General features: G+C 44.2%; 4 protein-coding genes across 4 annotated transcripts; 2 read left to right on the top strand and 2 right to left on the bottom strand.

Annotated features, from left to right (window-relative positions):
- Nucleotides 1-2,038: 2,038 nt before the first annotated feature.
- H6S33_001684 (uncharacterized protein) lies at nucleotides 2,039-3,175 on the bottom strand (the record flags this gene model as incomplete). Its single annotated transcript, XM_044833039.1, has 4 exons — nucleotides 2,039-2,160; nucleotides 2,224-2,339; nucleotides 2,406-2,429; nucleotides 2,550-3,175. 4 exons carry the CDS (start codon nucleotides 3,173-3,175, stop codon nucleotides 2,039-2,041), a joined length of 888 nt encoding a protein of 295 aa, XP_044693745.1.
- A 1,763-nt stretch (nucleotides 3,176-4,938) lies between these two features.
- H6S33_001683 (uncharacterized protein) lies at nucleotides 4,939-7,967 on the top strand (the record flags this gene model as incomplete). The annotated part of the gene is made up of 6 exons (XM_044833038.1): nucleotides 4,939-5,112; nucleotides 5,201-5,428; nucleotides 5,478-5,586; nucleotides 5,651-6,128; nucleotides 6,186-7,213; nucleotides 7,264-7,967. The coding sequence occupies 6 exons, from the start codon at nucleotides 4,939-4,941 to the stop codon at nucleotides 7,965-7,967; spliced, it is 2,721 nt and encodes a 906-aa protein (XP_044693744.1).
- A 548-nt stretch (nucleotides 7,968-8,515) lies between these two features.
- H6S33_001682 (uncharacterized protein) lies at nucleotides 8,516-9,107 on the top strand (the record flags this gene model as incomplete). Its single annotated transcript, XM_044833037.1, has 4 exons — nucleotides 8,516-8,585; nucleotides 8,646-8,814; nucleotides 8,886-8,913; nucleotides 9,009-9,107. The coding sequence occupies 4 exons, from the start codon at nucleotides 8,516-8,518 to the stop codon at nucleotides 9,105-9,107; spliced, it is 366 nt and encodes a 121-aa protein (XP_044693743.1).
- Nucleotides 9,108-14,488: 5,381 nt separating this feature from the next.
- Nucleotides 14,489-16,929, bottom strand: H6S33_001681 (uncharacterized protein; the record flags this gene model as incomplete). The annotated part of the gene is made up of 6 exons (XM_044833036.1): nucleotides 14,489-14,544; nucleotides 14,608-14,831; nucleotides 14,890-15,677; nucleotides 15,733-16,481; nucleotides 16,555-16,582; nucleotides 16,654-16,929. The coding sequence occupies 6 exons, from the start codon at nucleotides 16,927-16,929 to the stop codon at nucleotides 14,489-14,491; spliced, it is 2,121 nt and encodes a 706-aa protein (XP_044693742.1).
- Nucleotides 16,930-22,523: the final 5,594 nt, after the last annotated feature.

Raw genomic sequence — 22,523 nt, 5'->3', positions numbered from 1 at the left:
AGTGTGCCGATTACAGATATAATATTTGAACGACAACCGGTTGGTGATTTGCCGAGGCGAGATTGGTCCTTTCTCCCTTCGAGCACCCTATCACCATACTTAGCCGTGAGGCAGACTCAAAAGCAGGATCACACTACGACAAGAACGTGCAGTCGATAGGGAAATGAAGGGGAAGGGGAAGGGGATGTATGTGAGGAGAATAAGGAGGCAATTAAGGGAGTGGCGTCGAGCGAACCTCAGAGCAACAGATGAGCAGCTGGCAACCTTTTGTATGTATCCTCCCAAAGAGGATCACGAAAGATGATATATATATGCCAATAAGATTAATCAAGATACTGCGGTACGACGGAAATAGTTCGAAATAATACTGCTTGTAATTGCTGATCGCCCATTCACACGAAATAGAAATGGCAATAGCTAGCGCCTATACTGACATTGAATATATCCGCGTCACTTTGATTTGTAGAAAGATCAGGGAGAGTACCATTATGCTAGGAGATGGGCACGAGACTGGGACCCTATAATTACTCATGTATTTTTTAGTGAGTAAAAACTGGCTGCTTGACTTGTCTAGCTGACGAAATAAGATTCATGCATGGTTCTGTCGGCCGCGATGGCCAGGCCATAACCAACTTTGGATGGTAGCGGGGGCAAAATACCTACATTGTGACAGCTAATGAGTTACCCTGCCTTTTGTGATAGATCAAGATGCCAGTCGCCGTTGTCTGTCTTTTGCCTCAACCTCTTCTTTTTAACTTTAAGTCATGACAGCCGTTTTTTGTTGGTCTTAAGCTGTTGCGGGCGGGACATTGCATCCGCGCTCAACAGCGCATATACAGCCAAGAACTACTCTAAGACTTTTATCACTATTATCGGCCCCAACCCGTCGACTTGACAGCTTGGTAGGTATCATTAACTACATATCCTCGTGAAGTTGTTTCCTCCTGCACAACGTTCTCTAGATTGCTTTTTTTTTTTTTTTTTTTTTTTTGGGCGGGCGGGCGGAGCTTGGAAGAATCACCCCTGCATGGCAATGATGTAGGTATCAATTTCTGAGAGTAGGTACATGGTATGCATATGGCACCGGCTGAACTTCAGTACATCTTAGTATTGAATATCATTTTTTGATACATGGAGAACCAGAGGAACATCTGCTAGCATGAGCTCTATGATGTGCGCGTGCACTAAGCAATATTCGATCCCGAGAGAGCAGCGGATTGTAAAAGCGTCCAGGCCCTTTCAAAAACAATCAGCTGCGGGATTTCCCCTTCTAAATGACTGGTAATGCAGTGAGACGGTTGAAGTGCTCGTGGCCAGGCAGAATAAAATACTAACATTCGCAACAGTATCTCTGAGCTTTCAGAAGGTGCCAACTTTGAGCTTCGGCGCCTATTAGTATGTAGGGTTAGGGTTAACTACGCCACTTTGAGTGCTGGTACATGTATTTCTTCTTCTGTACATTCGTACGCAATGATGCGTGATGCCACGACAGCCACGCGGTATTTTGTCTGTGTCTCGTTTGGGGCTTCTCTATTTGACATGGATAATAGAAGTGGTGTTGTCGGAAACCGATAACGCACTAGAGTGTGAACTGTCGTGACGTGAGAAACTTAACGAATAAATCTTATTTCATCACCCAGCATGAAATTGGATTATCTTCTAGAAACCACTCCCCGGTGCTCCCTCGTGCCCCTGGAGAGCTTCACCCATGGTAAGTCGCCTAATATACCTAACTTCCTCACCGCCTTAGCGGTCTGTGGTAATACATATTGGTTTCCGGGGGAGTGATAACTGGTGATGCTACTAGATAAGAAGCTTCGCGCAGAATATTCTGTAGATATGGGTTTACGAATTCGACCGAAAGTACATTTATTCTACACACATGTGGTTATTAGTAATACTCCTTCCTATTTACGAAATTTATAGACAAGTTCAATCACGGGACCTGACTCCGAACTACATATAATCAATTTGATTTAAAATATAAGAGATCAAGGCGGCAGTAGACGATAGAAGATAAAATATGGGGCCCCTCTTTTCACAGATTCACAACTTTGGAAGTATTCCTATCCTTCCCAATAACCACCCTCAATTGCTTACCCTTCTCCTTCAACGCCCCTCGCCGCAAGGTGTCCACATAGAGTTCATATGCGGGCATATCTGCAGAAGCGGTCAATATTCATCTATGCCTTGTGAGCTAAAACGGCGGAAGAAGTTTCGTACAGCCATCCACGAAATCAATAACCTGATCATCGGTCATCCCTGAACCGTGAGAGGCGAATAGTCCGTGCTCCTGCTGGATACGCCAATCATAAACGAATGCTGTGTCCTCTGCATCACTGATCGTTTATTTAGGCCACTGTTACGGATAGCGGTAGCGAGAACGGTGGAGGCAGGGGGCTTACATATGTATCAATGCGTCAAGTGAACTTTGTTTTTGTTAACAAAATCATGAACTCAGGTCTGCGTCCGAAATGAGACTCCGGTTGCAGAGTCTCGGGTACGAAATAATCTTTAAAATACAAACAAAACTTTGGAGGGGACATTACTTTGTCAGTGAGTCATAGTCTTTCAGTTTCGTATTGATAAACTGCAGATGTTCCAACGCATGCCTGCCTAATGTCCCCTTCTGCGCTTGCCTGCTGTTCTCCCATTTCTGCTTCAATTCCTCGTCGGATAGCGGCCGAAAGCCTACACACCAACCTTCGAATATCACTATATCATAAGGTCCTTTAACTGTTTCCCAATCAACACTGTTGAGCCTATCACCCTTGCCGTTGAACTTGGACTTGTCATAAACAGGAATTTTGGTTTCCTTTTGCTCTCTCAATGATTGAAAAACCTCTTTTCCCAATTCGACATCATGAGTTCCAGGCTCACCACGATGCTGAACCAATTTATTGTCTGGGTAGAGTTCACTCAAAGCACATTGATCGGCATGCGTACGATATATGTCGTCAATCGAGAAGACAACGACATTGAGTTTGTGAGGGGTAGCCCTGAGATTTGCGGCGAGGATGGTGACGAGTGAGCTCTTTCCAGAACCCTGGGGACCGGAGATGCCGAGGAAAAAAGGGGGGGAGGTAGTGGTTGGGTTTCGAGAGACGTGGTCAGAGAGCAAAGGTAGAAGAAAGGAAGTAAGGAGAGGGGTTTTGTCTTTGATTACTGATGCCATGTTGATTGAAGCTCGACGAAACTGAAACCTTGCGTGAGGCTCTCAAGTAGGTACACTGATGTATCATGTATCAGCATTCAGTGCAAACGCCAGTGCTGTCAACTGCTCCATGGGGTTAACAGGCGGGGGGGGTGAGATTGTGGGGTTAGCATGTGATGGGGTGTTCCGGAGCTAGCCGCTATGCCGCAGGTTACATGATGGCCAAAAACGTTTCGTGATGCCGAAAAACCTGTTGTCACGTGATAAATCTTGCGGTTAATTATTACAAGAGTAAGTACGCCAAGACATGTCGTAGCCTTCATAGAATTGTCGGCATTACCAATATCTAATAAGTATATAGATATACCGATATGCAATGTGTTATTTAAAGGTTTTGATTGGCCAGGTTTGAGGGGTTTTCTTTTTCTCTATCAAATATGTTTGTCAGTAAGTAGATATTCTATCAAATATGTTGGAGTTAGTAGATATTCTATCAAATATGTTTGAGTCAGCCAGTAGATATTGGTTCCAACATACCTTGAGTCAACCAAATAGTATATCAGATATGTGCACAGGGCATCTTGGGGTTTCAGTGATCTTAAGCGTTGGTAAACTGATATTGTTTAAGCCATTACAGTTCCTACTCCGGCCAAAGGCCGGAAAATGCTTGTAGTAGTTAATTTAACACTACATGTACTTCACCGATTCTGATTCGGTACTTCGCTAACTCGGTACTAATCATGGAGCATGATTCGGGTATAAAGTAACACAACAGGAACATTTCGGGGCCTGGCCATTCTACTATTGAAAATATACACAGTTTTTCTAGTTTCAATTATATGTAGCCAATATTAATAAGTGCGCATTCGCCATTGAATCGGATTCGCCATTGATCCCGAAAGGACTATAAACTGAAGCTGCACTGCGCTTAGAAAAGTTCTAAAGAAATGTATGTATGTATGTATGTCATGTCAAGGTATCTACCGCTATAGGCAGGCTAGGCTCGAGACTTCGCAAATAATAGCGCCGCTACTTGGTTCAGACATGGAAGGAAGGAAGGGATGGCATAGATGGTACATTCACGACAAAGAGCCTTAGTTATCCCGCCAAAAAGCGTCTCTAAAAGCAATGCCCCACTGAATGCTCAGAATCTTAATGTTCTACTTGGGTTATATTACTCATAGCACTCTAGAGATTCCATAGACCCAATGCGATAATCAGCACTAAAATCGTTCAAAGAGCATAAATACCGTATATGGTTAGTTTTACTATTCTAATACGGACTAGTTGTCTAAGAGATAGAATACATGTACATGTATGGACGGCGCTCTATCATTTTTAAAGACATACCATCATTCACTACATGTACTCGTCTATTCATAGCGTTTCCGAACACGACCAATATTGCATGAATTTACGAGTAGATACATGTATATGTCTCTGGTGTTAGTTAAGACCGGGGCGGCCACTAGGATTCATTAATGACATATTTACAGATGTGTACCTAGGTCACTTGTGCTTAGCAACAGCCGAGGTTTCATACTTCAGAGCACTCCCCACAGTCGATCATCAGCTTCCCCAGAATACCCGAGCTTCGCCTTCAACCCTAGCCCCCCGGCCGTCTTCACGTGCGATCCTTAACGTGCCCTTTTTGAACTCGGAACTCCTCCTCCATCAGCTACTCTTCTCTTCTTCTCAACTTCATTTCCAGCAACCACAGTGTACCACTTCATATCTTCCTTTGAATCATCGTATCCCATTATTAGTACAACAGACACCGCGTAATGAATAACATCGCATCCGCAGAGAATCTCCGGTACGACAACAAGGTTGTCGTCGTCACTGGAGCTGGTGGTGGACTTGGAAAGGCGTATGCTCTTTTCTTTGCTTCTCGTGGAGCAAGTGTAGTAGTAAATGACTTGGGCGGTTCTTTCAAAGGAGAGGGGAACTCTACAAAGGTGACATTTCCGCCCTATCCACCACTTTTTTTTCCCTGAGTGCCAGTGCGGGATCATAAACTGACATTCCTCGTCGAGTAATATTTAGGCCGCAGACGTAGTGGTTGATGAGATCAAGAAGGCCGGCGGCAAAGCTGTAGCAAATTATGACTCTGTAGAGAACGGAGAGAGGATTATTGAAACTGCTGTCAAGGCCTTCGGAACTGTACACATTCTGATCAACAATGCTGGCATTCTGAGGGATGTTGCGTTCCGGAACATGAAGGATGCCGATTGGGATTTGATCCAAAAGGTCCATGTTAAGGGTTCTTACAAGGTAAATGATATAACAGATTGTTTAAACGAGTTGGCTAATTCCTCCATAGTGTACTAAAGCTGCATGGCCGATTTTCCGAAAACAAAAATATGGCAGAATTATCAATACGGCTTCAGCGGCCGGTTTATTTGGAAGCTTTGGTCAAACAAATTATTCGGGTAAGACATTGGAGTTGATTGTGAAATTCCCAATCTTTGTGAACTAACACACTTGTCTTGATAGCCGCAAAGCTAGGAATGGTCGCTTTTTCAGAAGTTCTTGCCAAGGAGGGTGCTAAATACAACATCATGACTAATGCGATTGCACCAATTGCTGCATCCAGGATGACGGAGACAGTTATGCCCCCTGAAGTATTAGAAAATCTCAAGCCAGACTGGGTTGTACCACTTGTTGCCGTGCTCGTTCATGATTCCAACATCGGCGAGTCAGGTGGAATATACGAGGTTGGCGCCGGTCATGTCGCCAAATTACGATGGGAGAGATCAAAAGGTGCCTTATACAAAACCGATGCTTCTTTGACCCCCAGCGCCATTTCAAGGAAGTGGGATGCTGTCAACGATTTCACCGACCCAGACCATCCCACTGGGCCTGCAGATTTTATGGGACTTCTCGAGGCCGCAGGTGAGATGTCAAGCAACGAACAAGGCGAGGAGATTAGCTTCAAGGATAGAGTTGTTCTGGTTACTGGAGCTGGTGCAGGGTATGTAATATTGGGATATCATTAATTATTACTCTCATGAACTAACAAGATCTGTAGTCTTGGCCGTGCATATGCGCTTCTCTTCGCCAAGCTCGGCGCATCGGTCGTTGTTAACGATGTTATGAACCCTGATACCACTGTTGCAGAAATCCGTAAAGCTGGCGGAAAGGCTGTTGGTGACAAGCATTCAGTGGAGGATGGTGCAGCCCTCATTGATACCTGCGTGAATTCCTTTGGGACAGTCCACGTCATTATCAATAATGCAGGTATTTTGCGCGATAAATCTTTCGCTGCCATGACCGATGAGCAATGGGATCAGGTTATGGCCGTTCATCTCAACGGAACATATGCGGTCACCAAGGCTGCCTGGCCTATCTTCTTGAAGCAGAAGTATGGACGTATTGTCAACACAACTTCTACTAGTGGTATCTATGGGAACTTCGGGCAGGCAAATTATGCCACCGCCAAACTAGCCATTCTCGGTTTTTCAAGGGCGTTAGCAAGAGAAGGTGTTAAGTACAATATTCTTGTCAATACCATTGCCCCGAATGCCGGCACAGCAATGACGAGGACTATAATGCCAGAGGAAATGGTTCAAGCTTTCAAGCCAGAATATGTTGCTCCACTTGTAGTCTTTCTATCCTCTGACAAGGTCCCTACACCAGGCACCGGTGGTCTATATGAAGTAGGCTCTGGTTGGGTTGGGAGGACTCGCTGGCAGCGGACAGGTGGCTATGGATTCCCTGTTGATGTTCCCCTCACCCCGGAAGCTGTCCGTGCAGCTTGGGAGAACATCGTCACATTCGAAGATGGACGTTCGGATAACCCAGAGAGTCCTCAAGATGGTCTTAAGAGGGTTATGGAGAATCTTCAGAACCGCAAATCTGGTGGAAAGAAGAAGGGCGGTGTGAACAAGGAGATTCTCGAGAACATTGAGAAGGCCAAAAGGTCACAAGCTGTAGGAACAAAATATGAGTATGACGATAGAGAGGTCATCCTTTACAATCTCAGCATCGGTGCTAAAAAGACGGATCTTAAGTGGACTTATGAAGGAAGCGAAAACTTCGAGGCTTTGCCAACTTTCGGTGCGTTAAATATCCCCATATGAGTTGAAAATAGTGCTAACAGTTCGCAGGTGTTGTCCCCTACTTCTCATCGGAGGTGCCCTTCAACTTGGATGATATCGTCCCTAACTTCAATCCTATGATGCTACTACATGGGGAACAGTTCCTTGAGATCAAAAAGTTCCCAATTCCGACTTCAGGGACTTTGACGTCTTACCCATCACTCGTTGAGGTTGCCGACAAGGGTGCCGCGGCTGTCGTTGTTAGTAGATGTGAAACCAAAGACTCAACCGGAGATATTGTTTTCGTCAATGAGAGTACTACTTTTATCCGTGGCTCGGGTGGCTTTGGAGGCCCAGGCAAGGTTGCGGACCGAGGCGCTGCAACCGCCGCAAATAAACCCCCTGCCAGGGCGCCGGATGCTGTTGTAGAGGAAAAGACAAGCGAAGACCAGGCCGCTCTTTACAGGTTGAATGGCGATAGAAACCCTCTACATATCGACCCCGATTTCTCGAAAGTCGGCGGTTTCAAGACTCCCATTCTACATGGTCTTTGCTTCATGGGTATCTCTGGGAAGCATATCTATCAAACTTTTGGCGCTTTCAAGAATTTGAAGGTTAGGTTTGCGGGTGTCGTTCTCCCTGGTCAGACTTTGAGGACAGAGATGTGGAAAGAAGGTGGTAAGGTCATCTTCCAGGTCACCGTTGTGGAGACTGGGAAGCCAGCGATTCTTGCTGCAGCGGCTGAGCTCCTAGAGACTGGGCCAAAGTTGTAAGAAAATTAATGTAGCGAAGTTTGCTGGTATTATTTTGTCTTTCATTTTTCATGTTTATTTGGGCTGTGGAGTTCAGTCCTGACCCAAATCTTGTACGGGAGGTCACTAGCATTCTATCTTGGCACGGCAACGGTTGTGTATGATTTAACTTGTTGGGAATATGTGTATTACATATCTTTTTTTCCCCTTCTGTTTCCGAATTAGGTCCATTTTTCCATTATTATCACACGCGGCGAAATACTCTGAAATGTTCATCATATAGTAAAGCCTCATTCCAAAAATATTGCTATAGGGAATCACCCAGGAGTCTTGGACTACATATTCCAAAGGCAAATGGATACATAGAGTAAGTATATAGCGATGATTAGAGTGCTGATGTTCATAAGTAAAAATTAAGCCAGCCACCCGGAACCACCCGGAACCACCCTCGATCTCTCCCCCTGATAGTTCCTAAATTATCAGCTTCAAAGCTTTTAAAATTTTATCATTATTACCACATCTTCCGTACTGCTGTCAGTATTAGTAGTACTCACGAAGGATCTAGACCTATGAAGCAGACTGGAGTGAATTTTATATATCACCATATATGTATATACCTACCTTACATACTATCGATTCGTGGGTATTTTGCAATTTTTTAACCTAGCTTAAACGGCAACGGCTAATTATAAGTTGAAGTTCTAGTCTTGTTCGCGATATTCGTCGCTCGAGGCACCGGCAAGAATAATCAACTCCCTCGAGGTTCCTCTACCTTTGTTAGGCGTGCAATCCCTTGCTCGAGGCGTACATTAATTCGAAGTATATTTAGACATATTATAGAGTTCAATTTGGCTGTTGAAACTGTGATGTAGGTATGAGTAATTACTCGATCGAAGCAATCAAGTTACACGTATGTTGAATTGACATATATCTTGATAGTGAGTCTGGGTCGAGAAACATTAGCCAGGTAGATAGCTCTAGTGAACACATCAATTACCCATAGCTAGTTGAAAGGGTTATCCTTAATTAAAAGATTAGTACTAATTATAGCTATACGTATAGGAGCATTACCTAAATCTCGCGGTCGAACAGCTCGAGGCTCGAAATCGAGCAGTGATACCAGCCTCATGGACCACGCTACTCGCGATCGGGCAAACTTAGAATCAGTTCTTTACCTTTGAAGAAAGACATCGTATTGAAACCATTTCTGCATCCTAGCCAGCTAACGAAGGAAAGTAGCAGATCTATTCAATAAGTTCAAAGGTCAACGCCGGGACTACAATAGTATCACCGCGTACTACCTGCGATGCGAAACTGATCGTGACGAAAAGATAGAGCGCTTCAAAGTCCCTAAAGTATGCACAGTGACATTAATGCGCTAGAAGTTGCGAATTTGCAGAAACCATGTTAGGAAAGAGACGCCCTCCGGCCCCACAGCCACCTACCTGCCATAAATTATACCTGAGCCTACTCTTACTTACACCACCCGCAAAACCAATATCCGCACCACCATCGCAACCGAGTTTTACTCGGCTCCATACCCTCAAATCAAAGATTTAAGTTAAAATAACATGAGCAAGTTGTGAGGTATGTGATGATATTCGGAAAACATATCTGGAGTATTATTCCACCTCAGATCTATAGCTAGAGCGAGGAATAAGATTACGAAAACATGAGCATACCGTCCGGGCCACTAGAGAAACGACGATGTGGTGCTACAGATAAACAGAATAAGATATACTATGAAAGATAGATTAATCCAACGGAAATATTCTGTTGAGAAGTGGTGGATGATAAATCGGAGGGGAAAGATCAATAGTTTTCTTCAAATCAAATCAGTCAGTCAATAGATAATTAGACGTGCGAGCCAAGGGACCAGGCGTGCAGTAGGACAAATTGTTAACGGCGTTTTCACAAGTTACTATTTCTTACTTTCATAAGTTACGATGCTCTTTGTTACAGGCTGCTGGCCTATTGTTTTGCGATTATTTCTTATTTTCCTTAGTGTTGGAGAGGTGGAGGAAGTGATTGGGAAGTTCTGGGGTAGTGTGATATTGTCATAGACTACGGTCTGCATACAATTAATGAATTAAAAAAAAAAAAAAAAATCAATAGATATGTAATTATATGGCACGGAGTGATATCTCATGATGCACGCGCATACACCTATTCACTACAGTAGTTGGATGCATATATATGAGGGACAGATTGTTTGGGAAACGCTTGCATGTTTAGCTTACTCTTTGGCTAGCCTGTTTCCATTTTATTTTGATTAATTCAGGAGAACGTTAACGCGAAGAAGATTAACACAAGACCTAAGACCGTAACCGGAACGCTTCATAGGATATCACTCGAGCCTCAAATCAAGATCTCGGTTTTTGATGAGCTGATTTTGATTGATAACTCATGCATGTATATGCGGGTCTTTAAAGGGTTAGCTAATTTTTGATAATTCATTCGTGCATGCAGATTTTTGAAGCTCCAGAGTGCACGGTAATGTGTACCTGAAAATATTAAGTAAAGTCGTCGAGAAAGTCGTTTCTGGAGCATGAATTTTCGCTTGGAAATGTCAATATTTTGGTGAAGGGAAAGTCGTTTTAAGAGAAATTGGACGACTTTACAGACGATTTTTTAATGACTTTACCAATGACTTTACTGATGCCTTTACAGGCAATTTCATTGATGTTTTCGCTATACCGGTTTTGCAATTTGGGCGTATACACATGGGGGGATAGGTTTTGGCAGCCGGTGATGCTTCACCTGATTGACGAATGTCATCGCCAATGAAACGGATCACCACAAGACATCCTATTATCATACTAGGAGTATTAAGCTAGAATTGCCTGTATGTATATGCGAAACAATAAATTTATCAAAATTAAAGTGTATTCCCCAACTGTTACAAGCCCATTGATGCCTGACCATGTAATGAACCTATAAAAATATTTTGTTTGAGGACTCAACTATCTTGAGATCCAAAGAAAAGTCTTCATCGGAAAACATTGATATTCCGGCGGAAAACGGGAAATACCGGAAACCACTAGAAAGTCATCAGTAAAGTCGTCCATAAATGCCTTTACCATGGAAAGTCATTAGTAAAGTCATTAGTAAAGTCATTAGTAAAGTCGTTGCTAAATGCCTTTGACAGGGAAAGGCATCAGTAAAAGCGTCGATAAAGAGACAAGATCGAATGCCTTTACCAGAGAGTCGGTCAGGTAATGCATCAAATAATGCCTTTTACACGACTTTTTATATGGGAAATGTCAAAATTGATGCATTTCCTCACCCGCTAGAGGGTCCCATCCTTACTTCTAGTATCCTACTTACATTATATTATCCCTTTCAGAGAGAATACGTCATATCATCACCTACATTGTACTAGATCTAAGAGGCGTGGTCAAAAATATGTATGTCTCAAATTTGGCAGCATCGACTGTGAGACGGGCCGGGGGTAATATGAGATCTTGTCACTCAAAATTAACGTTTTCTTTGAGATCTGTTCGATACATGCATCTACATACATACAGCCTAACTAACTACTTAGTATGTCCATATATTTACTTGGAAGGGAAATGTACTAAATCCGTGAGGTAAAATTTAAAAGTGCACCAAATATCCCTCAGGGTCCATGGGTTTTGAAACATAAGCCCATGCCTGCAGGCTTGGTTTATCGGCACTCAACCCTACATACATGTAGGCACATGTATGCTCTAGTTTCACCAGTACATACATGTATGTTAGTATATCGAGGATGACTACATGTATTGAGTTGGCTGCCTTTACACCCCCGGTACTTCCGTTTTGTGTTAGTTGACTAGACTATAATCCCTCCTCGTCGCAACGATAACGTATTATATATAACAACTAGATGTAGGTATATGTGGACGAGTTTAAGTGGCATATATGCCTTACCACATCAACCATGGCTGCCCGTACGACCTGTCTCTCTGATGGCACTAGTACAATTGCTCTTCAAGGATGGGAGGGGTGTACCATATTACCTTCCTTGACCCGTGGGCTTTTTATCGCCTCCGGGACCAACCTCAAACCCAATCTAATATGTAGTACTGCCCTATGCACTCCATGCAGAATCTCTTCCTCCGTGCGATCCCCAAACTAAATCCACTCCTTCTAACTGGGAGTCATCGAGATTTTTTTTTATAGAAGAGAGATATTACTTTCTCCAAATTATCCATGTTCGGCGGATATCTAAGCTCGAGCTCCAATGTTATAAGCCCATGTAGAAAGGTTTAAAAGTAGAGCCAAACTTTCGGCAAAAGAAGTGAGGAACCGCTTTTGTTTAGGCTTGAATATAGGAAAATCCATAAGGGGTATAAAACTCAATACAGTTGGTACAGCGTGAGTAACATCCTGCCGTAAATATCAGCGCTCAATACCTCGGGGAACGGGTTTGAGGTGGGCGGATACTGACGTAGCCCATGTTTGGGGGGGGGGGTTTCCATTTTGGCATAAGGATGTGCATGTGGGACTGAGCACGTACTAGTTAGGGGTAGGGAGAGTAGAATTATATGTACGACCATAGAAACTAAATTTATCAACCATCTAGATTTTCATACTTCTAGGTGAATACGAACTCGCCCAAAATTCAACTTCCACGATGCTGCCTTGCATGTAAGCCGTAGATTTTCGGGCCGTTGTACGATACATGCCGCTAAATGTATGCACTTACTCCCTGCCAATCCTGGAACCCTCTGAAACCAACGCTTGATTTCCCATGTGTTTCAAACCAATCCCATTAGTGTATATATTCTGAATCAGCCCCGGCCCCCTCATGATCACAAATGATCACTCGTAAACCCTTGACTGTCTTAGCTGAAGTGAGAACTAGTATCGCCACAGAGAAACGCCTTGATTATCTAGACTCGACGAGAAGTGCGCCATGCCAAGAAGAAAATAAACCAAACTTATCTACATACGTATCCTCACTTAACCATTTTATCTAACCCCTGATATTTGGCATCAAGAGGGGTGGTATAACGTGACATCGGTCGTACACACTCCACCGGGAGTGGTAATAGAGAGACTCTAGAACCTCCACATATTTGTAACTCCCAGGTAGTCCGTGTAACTAACGCAGAACAAGGGGGGAGGGGAGGTTAGAGTGCTCCACGCGTGCAATTGAAATCGTTACAGGGTCTTTAGGCAGTCTATCGATTTGAGTTTCCTTGTATTGTCTTGTCTCACGCGCGTACCCCTCAAGAAAAATGTGATGTGATTGATGGGCGTAGAGTATGTACGTCCACCCGTAATCTTGGGAACCAAGGAAAATAAAACCTCGATCTCTATCCCTGAGGGCCTTTGAATATCATAGGTACTAGCATGTAAGTTATATCGTACGCACAGGGGGTGCGAAATCGGTATGTCTTTGCTGTTGGTTACATGTATGTACTTTGTACCTAGTCTATTGCGATTCTTGGTTCTTTCCCTCAGGCCATGGAGTGGACTGTACGACCTGACCTACCTAAGCACATTTGCCGGAATACATATATATACCGCCATGATATTAATTTGGTTAATGCTTAAAGTTCCGTACATAATTATTCTACTGTATGTACAACGCGAGAAGGTATATGAATACCTGATGTCTTAAATACGGAGTGAGGAAGAAATGGAAAGATTGTCAGGGGGAAGAAGGGGAGAGAGAAAGAGAGAGAGAGAGAGAGAGAGAGAGAGAGAGAGAGGATAAACTTTTTTTTTTTACGTGTATCAACCTTGCTGCAGACTGTATTTTAATTGCAACGTACCTAAAATACTCATGATCATACTCCGAAAAATATTCAAGGAAAGGAGAAAGCCAGTCGAAAGAAATTTAAGAAGGACCGTGATAAGTAGCAAAAATATGACAGATCAAATCCGAAAACAAAAACGAAAACGGAACAATTCCCATTCCATTATATATCTTACGCCTCCCCTATCCCAACCCATCACGGTCTCCAAGCTCGGAGGCATTCGCTAAGAAAAAGTAAAGAAACAAATGAGGCAGAAAAAAAGAGCCGCCAAGACTAAAGTGAAAATATCAAACCTGGATTGATACAACTTAAACTCCCAACCCACTGTACTGCCTATCACCCTAGGCCCTGCTCTCCCCTGCGCTGTAAAAACGAATCGCTTCCTCAACTTTCAGGCATTAAAAATAGGTGGATGTAGAGCTGATAAACGGTAATATGGGTGATTATTTGTAAAATGGATAGAAATATGAAATAAATAAAAAAAAAAAAAAAAAAACAATCCAGAGGAAAAGTTTAAAACATGAAGGGAAAACAATAAGAAGCCAAGATAATAATAAAAAGGTATAAAAGATATCAGACCGGAAAATTCGGTAGAACCAAGCCTAAAAAAATGAAGCTCGTTCATCCAGATTCAACTGTAATAGATGGAACGAGAAAATGGGGGAATCTGGGAAATTGCCAGAAGTAAAATCAAAGCGATGTCTCCAATCTCATTTACATCCAGCTCCACTTCAGAGAGGACTATGAAGGTCAATCAGCAAGAGAGTTAGCAAAAGACCAGTGCATAAAAGATTATGCCCATTCATTCTCGGATCCCTCTTGCATCACGGGGAAATATTGGTCTGGATCTTCATGAGTTATAAGTCGCTGGTCTTGCGGCGAAGCTTCTGAAGTTGGTGTTGGCAACGAACCAGATCCTTTTGAGTCCAGCCTCATCTCCGTCATTAGGGCTCGCATCTCTTTAAGGTCATGCCGAGCCGCGTCTTTGGGGAACTCTGCGTCCCGCATGTCCACCAATTGGCGTATGGACATTCCAATGGCCGTCTCAGTATTATTCGATATCCATGTGTGTTTTAATTGTGGATCATTCCAGATCTCAGCCATCCGGGAGCGAAATGCTAAAGGATAAACAAAACTAAGAATAACCTTGTTAGCTATTTATGATAAGAAAGGTTGATCTTGGTTTTACTCACCCCATCTGTTCAATCTTCGCCAATTGCTTCTGAATCCACCGACGATACCTTTTGTTGTTGGGTATCCAGAGTGCTGAGAGCCCTAGAGGGGCCTGTGCTGCCAACAAGGCGCCAGAAGGCGAATCAGGATATGCCTCAATACCAGCCAACAAATTACATATCGACATTGCCAACTCTGATAAATCCTTCTCTGGAGGCAGTCCACTCGTGAGCGTGATCTGGTGCTTTAGCATGATAATCAGGCCATAGTAATCGCATTGCAAAAAATTGACTGCCCAACGTGCGCCTTTATACACCTTTGCTGGCTTGAAAGGGCAGGCATCTTCTGGATTCCCTCCAGTTAACCTAGCAACTTCCTCCGCTCCATCCAATATCACTGGATCTAGTCCATTCCACCAATCGGAACAAGCCTGTAATAACCTTTGAGATTCTTTCAAAAACTCCTCAATTGTCATCTGGTGTTGGGATCGCCTCGCAGTCAATATCGATATTTCCATGGCTAGGTCTCGAAATTCACAAGATGCATTGTCGACTTTTAAACCCAGGTTGTCTGGACTTGCCTCGGCAGCTCGACGAACTGCTCTGCGATTCTCATCAGACCATTCACTTCCTACTGTTGTTTGATGTCCGGCCATCATTGCTACCAAAACATCGAAATGAGAGAACCAGTTGTAAACCATTCGCCTCTGGGATGTTTCAGACATGCTCTGGGGAGTCCAGAGACTGGTAAGAATCTTCGAGGCTGCGTTACGATGTTCCATAAGGTTCATCCAGTCACCAAGGTATTCCTGTATAGATTTCAGCAAAGATACATGGATGTTTTTTTTGGCAAAGAAGGATTACCTCGAAGCTTGCAAGCTGCAAAATGGTTATTAAGGTGGATAAAGTGGGTTCCTGATCCAGGGAGACCCGAAGCAACCCCACAGACTTATTATAGTACTCCAAAAAGGTTTGAAATACTCCAGTCTTGTGGTGTACACTATAATGAAACGATGAGAATGCTGCGACTGCATATAAAAGTGCTTCGTTGTTGATGGCGTATTCAAGCAAAGTTGTTCTGAAGAAAAATTCTCCATCTGACTTTAATAGATAATGATGGCAGCTGAGCATCTTTCGATGGTAATTAAGATAAAAGGCCACATCGTGGGGAAGATGCGCCCATTCCGCTGAATTTACAAGGCTCATGTGGGAAGCTGTCCGGTGGAGAGATGATTCTGCGGGGGACGCGGGTTCAGAAGAGTCAGGATAGTACTGGTCCTTTGGTGACGGACTTGGATCTATTGAGGAGCCAGTTTTCCGGCCTCTAATCTGGGGTCGTCTACCCTCCGAAGCAGGCCACGAGTCTCGCCGTGGCTGGGGTCCTCTTAGATAACCGTGACTAGCTGAGCTCTTTAGTCTCGGCCGTTCGGTTGCTGGAGGTTTATGCTCCTCTTCTTGATAATCCTCATATTCGTCCTCTTCTTCGAGCTCCTCCAATGATGAACTGCCTTCTCTGGATGTCGATGGTTTCTCGCGTTTGCCCCTCTGACCTCCCGCAAGCTTTGATGCAACTACCTCAGGGTAGGTGCATTCCCTTCCACCTTTTTGACAACCTAGAACCAACCTCAGTTATCAGCAACCAACATCGTAAATTAAAACAAGAAGGTCGTGGTTTGGAATCCTTACGTTCACAGATAGGATGGGTCTCATCGCACTAGAATTGAGAAGTTGTGTCAATGGTTTGCTCACTACATGGAACTTGGACCAGTCTGGAGTTTTTATCACCTTAACACGACGAGTACGACAAGTGAAGCAGCCTGATCTAGTCCGACGATGCTTTACGGTCTCGGATCCTGGGGCACTCTTCCTCCTTACTCGAGATGGCTTCGAATTGGATGTCATGTTGCCTCCAGCTTCCGGGACGACGAAAAAAGTGGTTAAAGGTGGTTGGTCGAAGCGTGGAACGTAGTTTCCGTTAGGTACGTTTGGTTGTGTCGATGACGTTGGTAGTAGGCGGTTCACGTCTGGCGTCGTATTCGACGATCGATACAATCCCGTCATGTCAGTACGGATAGAGCGTGTAAGGAATATCTGAACTGAACAGAAACTCTTTGCTATAGTCTTCCTGGGGGTCGGGTTGGGATCTCCTTCTGTTGCTGCCTTCTTATCTGTCTGTGTCCTGCCTTCTTCCTCTTCCTCTTCTGCTACTACTATCGCCTTCGCCTTCTTCTTCTTCTTCTTCTTCTTCTTCTTCCTTACCCGTCTTGTAATTCTCCTCGCAGAGAACCACAGAGAGCGAGTGAGGGGGATTAAGAAGCGGTGGGGGTGGGATAGGGTAGGGTAGGGGGAGCGGCGGAGGTGGGAGAGCTACAGGACGAACGGCCGCTCAAACTAGAGCGCAGCAGTGTACGGGCGAAGGCACTACCGGCTCCCTGTCACTACTGAATTGTGGCCGAATCCGAAGAAAAACAGCCTTCGTCCTTGGAATGACAAGGTAACCCCCTGCTCAGGATTGTTCGACAAATAAATAAATAAATAAAAAGCTAGTGCTCCTCCAACCCTGGTCTCTTGGACTCCCCCCGCGGCCCTTCTGTCTTCCTACTTCTCCTCTTTTCCTTTTCCCCCCCTCTACAGTCTCTTGGACGAGTTAGACTCTAGATAGACTCCAATACCGGCACCAGCTTGGGGGGGGGGGGGGGGGGGGGGGGGGGTGACGAAAAGGGTACGTTGTAAGGTGCTCGTCCGATATCGCTGAACCTCAAGGAATAAATGGATCGACCGAACCCCCGCGGAACCCAATGGAAGCAGGGCAATGACTTGACTGGTCAAATGGGGAGGACAAGAAAAAGCTCACAAGTATCAGCAGGGAGCTAAGTGTGGAAAATGAAAATAAGCATTTCCCCCACAGCAAAACGCCTGTTGCGTGGTCAATCAACAACTACCTCCCGCTCAAAAATAAAAGACTCGGGCCTTGGAAATGCGCAATTCTTATGTATGTACGTACACCACTGCTGCACAAACTGTGAGACTAGAAAGTGCGAATTGAGCTTTAGATCATCGTCCTAGGGGCCGCATCTAGAGCTTGAGATGTTGAACCCCGTGCGCCTTCTCTTCTGCATGTCTGCGGGGGTCAAGGGCAAAAAGAAACCATGTGGTAGCGGGACGAAAACATAGGCGTGGAAGGGGGTTTCTGGCTCGAAGAGGATGCATCGAGCAGGCAGGGTATACCGAGGTGACAGCCCTAGTGTGGGTTGGAGTTGAACTAATATTACAGGCACCATATGTAACCCCAGGGTAGAACCCAAGAGGGTGGGTGCTGCTAACAAGGTACGTAAAATATGCCCCAGCATGCGTCTTGAGGGTACATGATGGTAGGTATGGGAAAGAGGAGACGAGAATCTGCGTCTCGCCGAAACCCAAATGTAGAGAAAGCAAAGACAAGAAGCGAACGGGAAACCAATCAAGGGGACAACTCGCACGTCAGATTTCTACAGGGTCAAAGTTGTTGAACACAACACACCACTTGCATCTACATACCTGCTTTATGGTTTACCTACGGCCCGTCGAAATACCTGTCGAAGGTATGCTTCGTAAAGTAGAGTACCAAGAGCACTACCTACTCTACCACAGAGAGACAAACCAGGGCAGTTCGAAATCTACCCGGACTTGCAGTAGCCACCCCCCTCCCCCCAAAAAAAAATCACCAGCTAATGTTATCCCTTTAAGGTGGGAGTAAAAGAAGAGCAGCGAGCAAGGAAACATAGTATGACGATCAGAGGGGAATCGAATTAAATGGGGCCGGAGAGCGGCGCAATTATTATTCCTGCGACTTTCAGTCGCCACGAGGTTGACAGCGGATCGTGTGTGCAGATACGCAACCTTCCGCAAGATGGAATTCTTAACCCAAACCTACCTCCAAACATGCATCCAGCATGTAACCATGGTCGTGAGAAGAGACCATGGCAGCAGTAACTGGCTCACATGTCAGCAACCTAACATTTAATACAGGTGGTATCTATCCTATTAGGACTTCACCAGATATATGAACGATCTATTGGAATTGGGCTAGATTCCGAGTCATCTTTCGTGGGATACTAGTTCCCAATTGGTCATTAGTCATGTCGCAACTTCAAGACTCTTTCGGGAATTTTTCTTTCTTTTTCTTCTCCTTCCATTATCTGGCGCACTGACCGTCAACGTTGGGCGTCACCGATTGTGATGACAGGAAAATTGAAGCATGGGTTTCGTTGCCTAATACTGCTGAAGCAGTCTGCGAGCTGACTGTTCTGTCTTTGCTGTGCAACATTACACTCTCTCTAGTTACGCGCCTCACCGCCTGAGCGGTGAGTGTCACTACTGAGGGTGTTGATTGACTGATCTTGGTTGATTCAACCCCACGGAGCTACGCATTGCAGCGGAGAAAAAACTGGGCTTCTGGGGGTACTAAATCTTTGCATTCTTTGGAATCATGATAGTGTGTTGTGCTTCTGTTAGCCTTCTATTCTACGTCAACTAAACCTGCAAAGGCACCTTTTACTCTTCAGCGGCACTCTAGGGCAAGTAAATGCACCAGGGCAAGCCGCATTTCAATCATAGCAGAGGAGTGGTGTGAATTCCAAAACATACATACACTTGAAGCTAAACAGGCAGACGGCGGGTGTAGATCAAAGAGTGATCACCCATATGTGAGTATGTATGTATGTATGTATGTATGTATGTGCATGCAGTAGAGTATTCAAAACTTACTGTACTCTACAGACGCTGCCCAGACATCAGTCCTTGGTTGGTAGAGTACCTATGATTAGGAACCGGGTGTGAAAACACCGAGAGAAAAAAAAGCCCAACGAATTTATGTACGTAGAATCCTGGACCGAATGCCGCAATATCAATATCATATGGACGAACCTCTCCTCCGGTAACACATGATAGTGCCGGCAGCATGGACCAACTACAATTAATCGTCTACTCCACTGCCAGTGCATCATCCCCTTTTTCCTATTCTCTTATCCGTGGCATAATTAGCATCATCACGCACTGAGGCTTTGGAAATGAACATGGTATACACGTATCATACGTTCTTGAATTCTTTCATGTCAATTGGATGCCGAGGCGCATATCTTTTGTCATGAGGGAACTTGAAAGCCGTCTACGCAAATCTCCGAGACAGTCTTCAGAGGCGGAAAGGAAAGGCCTTCCGGAACCCGCGGCATAAAAATAAATAAAAAATTGACTAAAGATCTAAGTCACAAGTACTTCGACAGGTACTTCAACGTTCTGATGAGAAAAAGAAAGGAAAAGGCAACGGGATCAGGGTCCAGGGAAATGTCTTATCCAGAAAATTCCCTGTTCTAGACAAGGTCTCTGCAAAGATACTCCCGTAACAACCCTACACTATACATACCCCACATCCACATCCGTAATCCAGGCAAGACACAATCTATGTTCCTGGCTCATATATACGCAATAAGTCCTGGAAATATTTGCACTTTAGATACGTATATGATGGCGGCTTGGGTATTAAGCTGTCAATGATGGTCCGTAAGAAGCAAGATTCACAGGCAAAAAAAACGTGGCGCTGTATTTCCAGAACTAGCAAGCATGAATACCATACCTGGCTGTGTGGGCAAATGATGATTCCTTTTCGGGATGCACATGTATGTATGAATTTACTCTGAGTACCTATATGTAGGTATATGCATATACCATATATTAAATGCTCCCCGCCAATAACCACTATGCATTATCGTAGAGTAACCACTACCCAAGGTCAAGGGTCCGTCGATGTCTTGGCCTTGTCTCTCTCGGGGTAAGGCAAATTCATAAATCGTAAATAGATGAAGATGGCTCTGGGTACGAGAAAATCGGGTTTGTTGAACTGGGCTCTTATGATATTGCCTGCTTAATAACATATTAAGACATGTCAAATCGAAAATAGAAATTCTATTTCCGTGCTCAAGCTCAACGGCCAAAATGCCGTTCAGCGGCGTGTTTTCGGGTCTAAAGACGTCCGATCGATGCACGGACATTGGCCCTTGTTCTTGGGGCAATCGGCATATCAACGGTATCGATGTCATATCGGAGAAAAAAGCACTGCCGTACTCCATATGCATACAGTGCATACTCGGGGCAGAAATATGCACCGGATAATGCAGGTCTTGGGACTGAACCTTTATTGGAGATTATCGTTAGGCATGGATATCGATTGGTGAGAACGAAACTTGCATTGTCCGATGCTTATTGCTTGTCCCGAGTTCTTGGGATTTGTGTCGCCAACAGCAGGTACGAAATTTTCGAGGGAGCTGTAAATGCAATGATTTAAAACCCTGTATTTTATTTGCAACCGCGAATGTCTCCCTACGTATGTCTTCTACTATTCTTTTTTTTTCAGTATCGCGTAACTAGTTAAATTAAATTAAATTAACGGCTTATGAAATTTCAACCCACAAAGTTTAACAAACCACTGTAAATGTTGAACAGAAAGCCCCTATCAATCCCCAGTGACGTATCGATTGTAAATTCGTAGGCAAAGTACGGAACTACATGTATTGTATGTATGTAGAGTACCTATACATCTATCAATGTCTCTGCCAATCGCAATATGCGCACGGAATAATGTGCGGAATATTACTCGCACCCTTGAGGCCTAGGATTTAGGGGAAAAAAATCCGCATCACGAGGGCCCCCTGGTTGTAATAGAGGTATGGCATTGCACCACAATACCTACCTACCCAGAGTACCAGATACGTGTGGTATAATTTCTCGGCTTCTGCCGAGGAATCTCGGGATTATCTAGCCATTTATAAGCTAAAGACTTCTGGATGGAGTTCTCCGTTTCGAACAAAGCTTTTATTGGTGCGACAGACCACCCCTACACCTTGTTTACAAGTACCCGACATACCGGTCCGTACCATGCTAGTAAGGTTCTCTACTAAGTCTAGTAGCTGTATAAATATCATACTCTAACAAAACAATGCTGCAAGCCTTGTCCAATTTGTGAGTAAGTACTAGTAATATATTATCTACGCACGGAGTTAAGAGCTGGAAGTAGCAGGCAAAAGGGTTGATATGAGCTGATATTTACCACTACACGTGCCGCAGCACTGCCGGTGCACAAACGAGAAAGATGAGAGGAAAGATAATTCTATAATGTGCAATACATGATTTATTCCACTCTGAGCTTAATTGAAAAACTTTGGGGGTTAAAAAAAGGGGTGGAAGGCGGTGATCTTTTAGATTGTATTACTATTACAGCACTAGTTAACTGACGGAGACATATGTGAACCGTGATAGTAACAATGACTCCTAAACCAAAATAAAATAAAAAAGGGGGAGCAAGAAGGGGGGAGGAAGGGATTTAGATTGCTATAACACTGCCCTCATATATAGTAAGAACTGAAACTCTCGTCAGTTTCGAGCCCCCACCCCTATACATGTAGTTCAGATCAATAATAACAAATATGCATGATACAATGATCATATATGTACATGTATGAATTTACCCAGCTGGCACGATAGAAAACCCTTCAGTCTTGCCACCAGAAATGTAAACAGGCATTAATCCAGTGGAACGCCAGGTGTGTGTAATGCGCCAGCCCAGTACCCTTACCTTTCTAGCCTGTCCCCCATATTCCTTCCTCTCTTTGCTGCACATGTAT

The sequence above is a fragment of the Morchella sextelata genome (assembly GCF_020137385.1).
Source record: "Morchella sextelata strain SCLS chromosome Unknown scls_11, whole genome shotgun sequence".
Lineage (NCBI taxonomy): Eukaryota > Fungi > Ascomycota > Pezizomycetes > Pezizales > Morchellaceae > Morchella > Morchella sextelata.
This window is presented reverse-complemented; position numbering and strand designations above follow the sequence as displayed.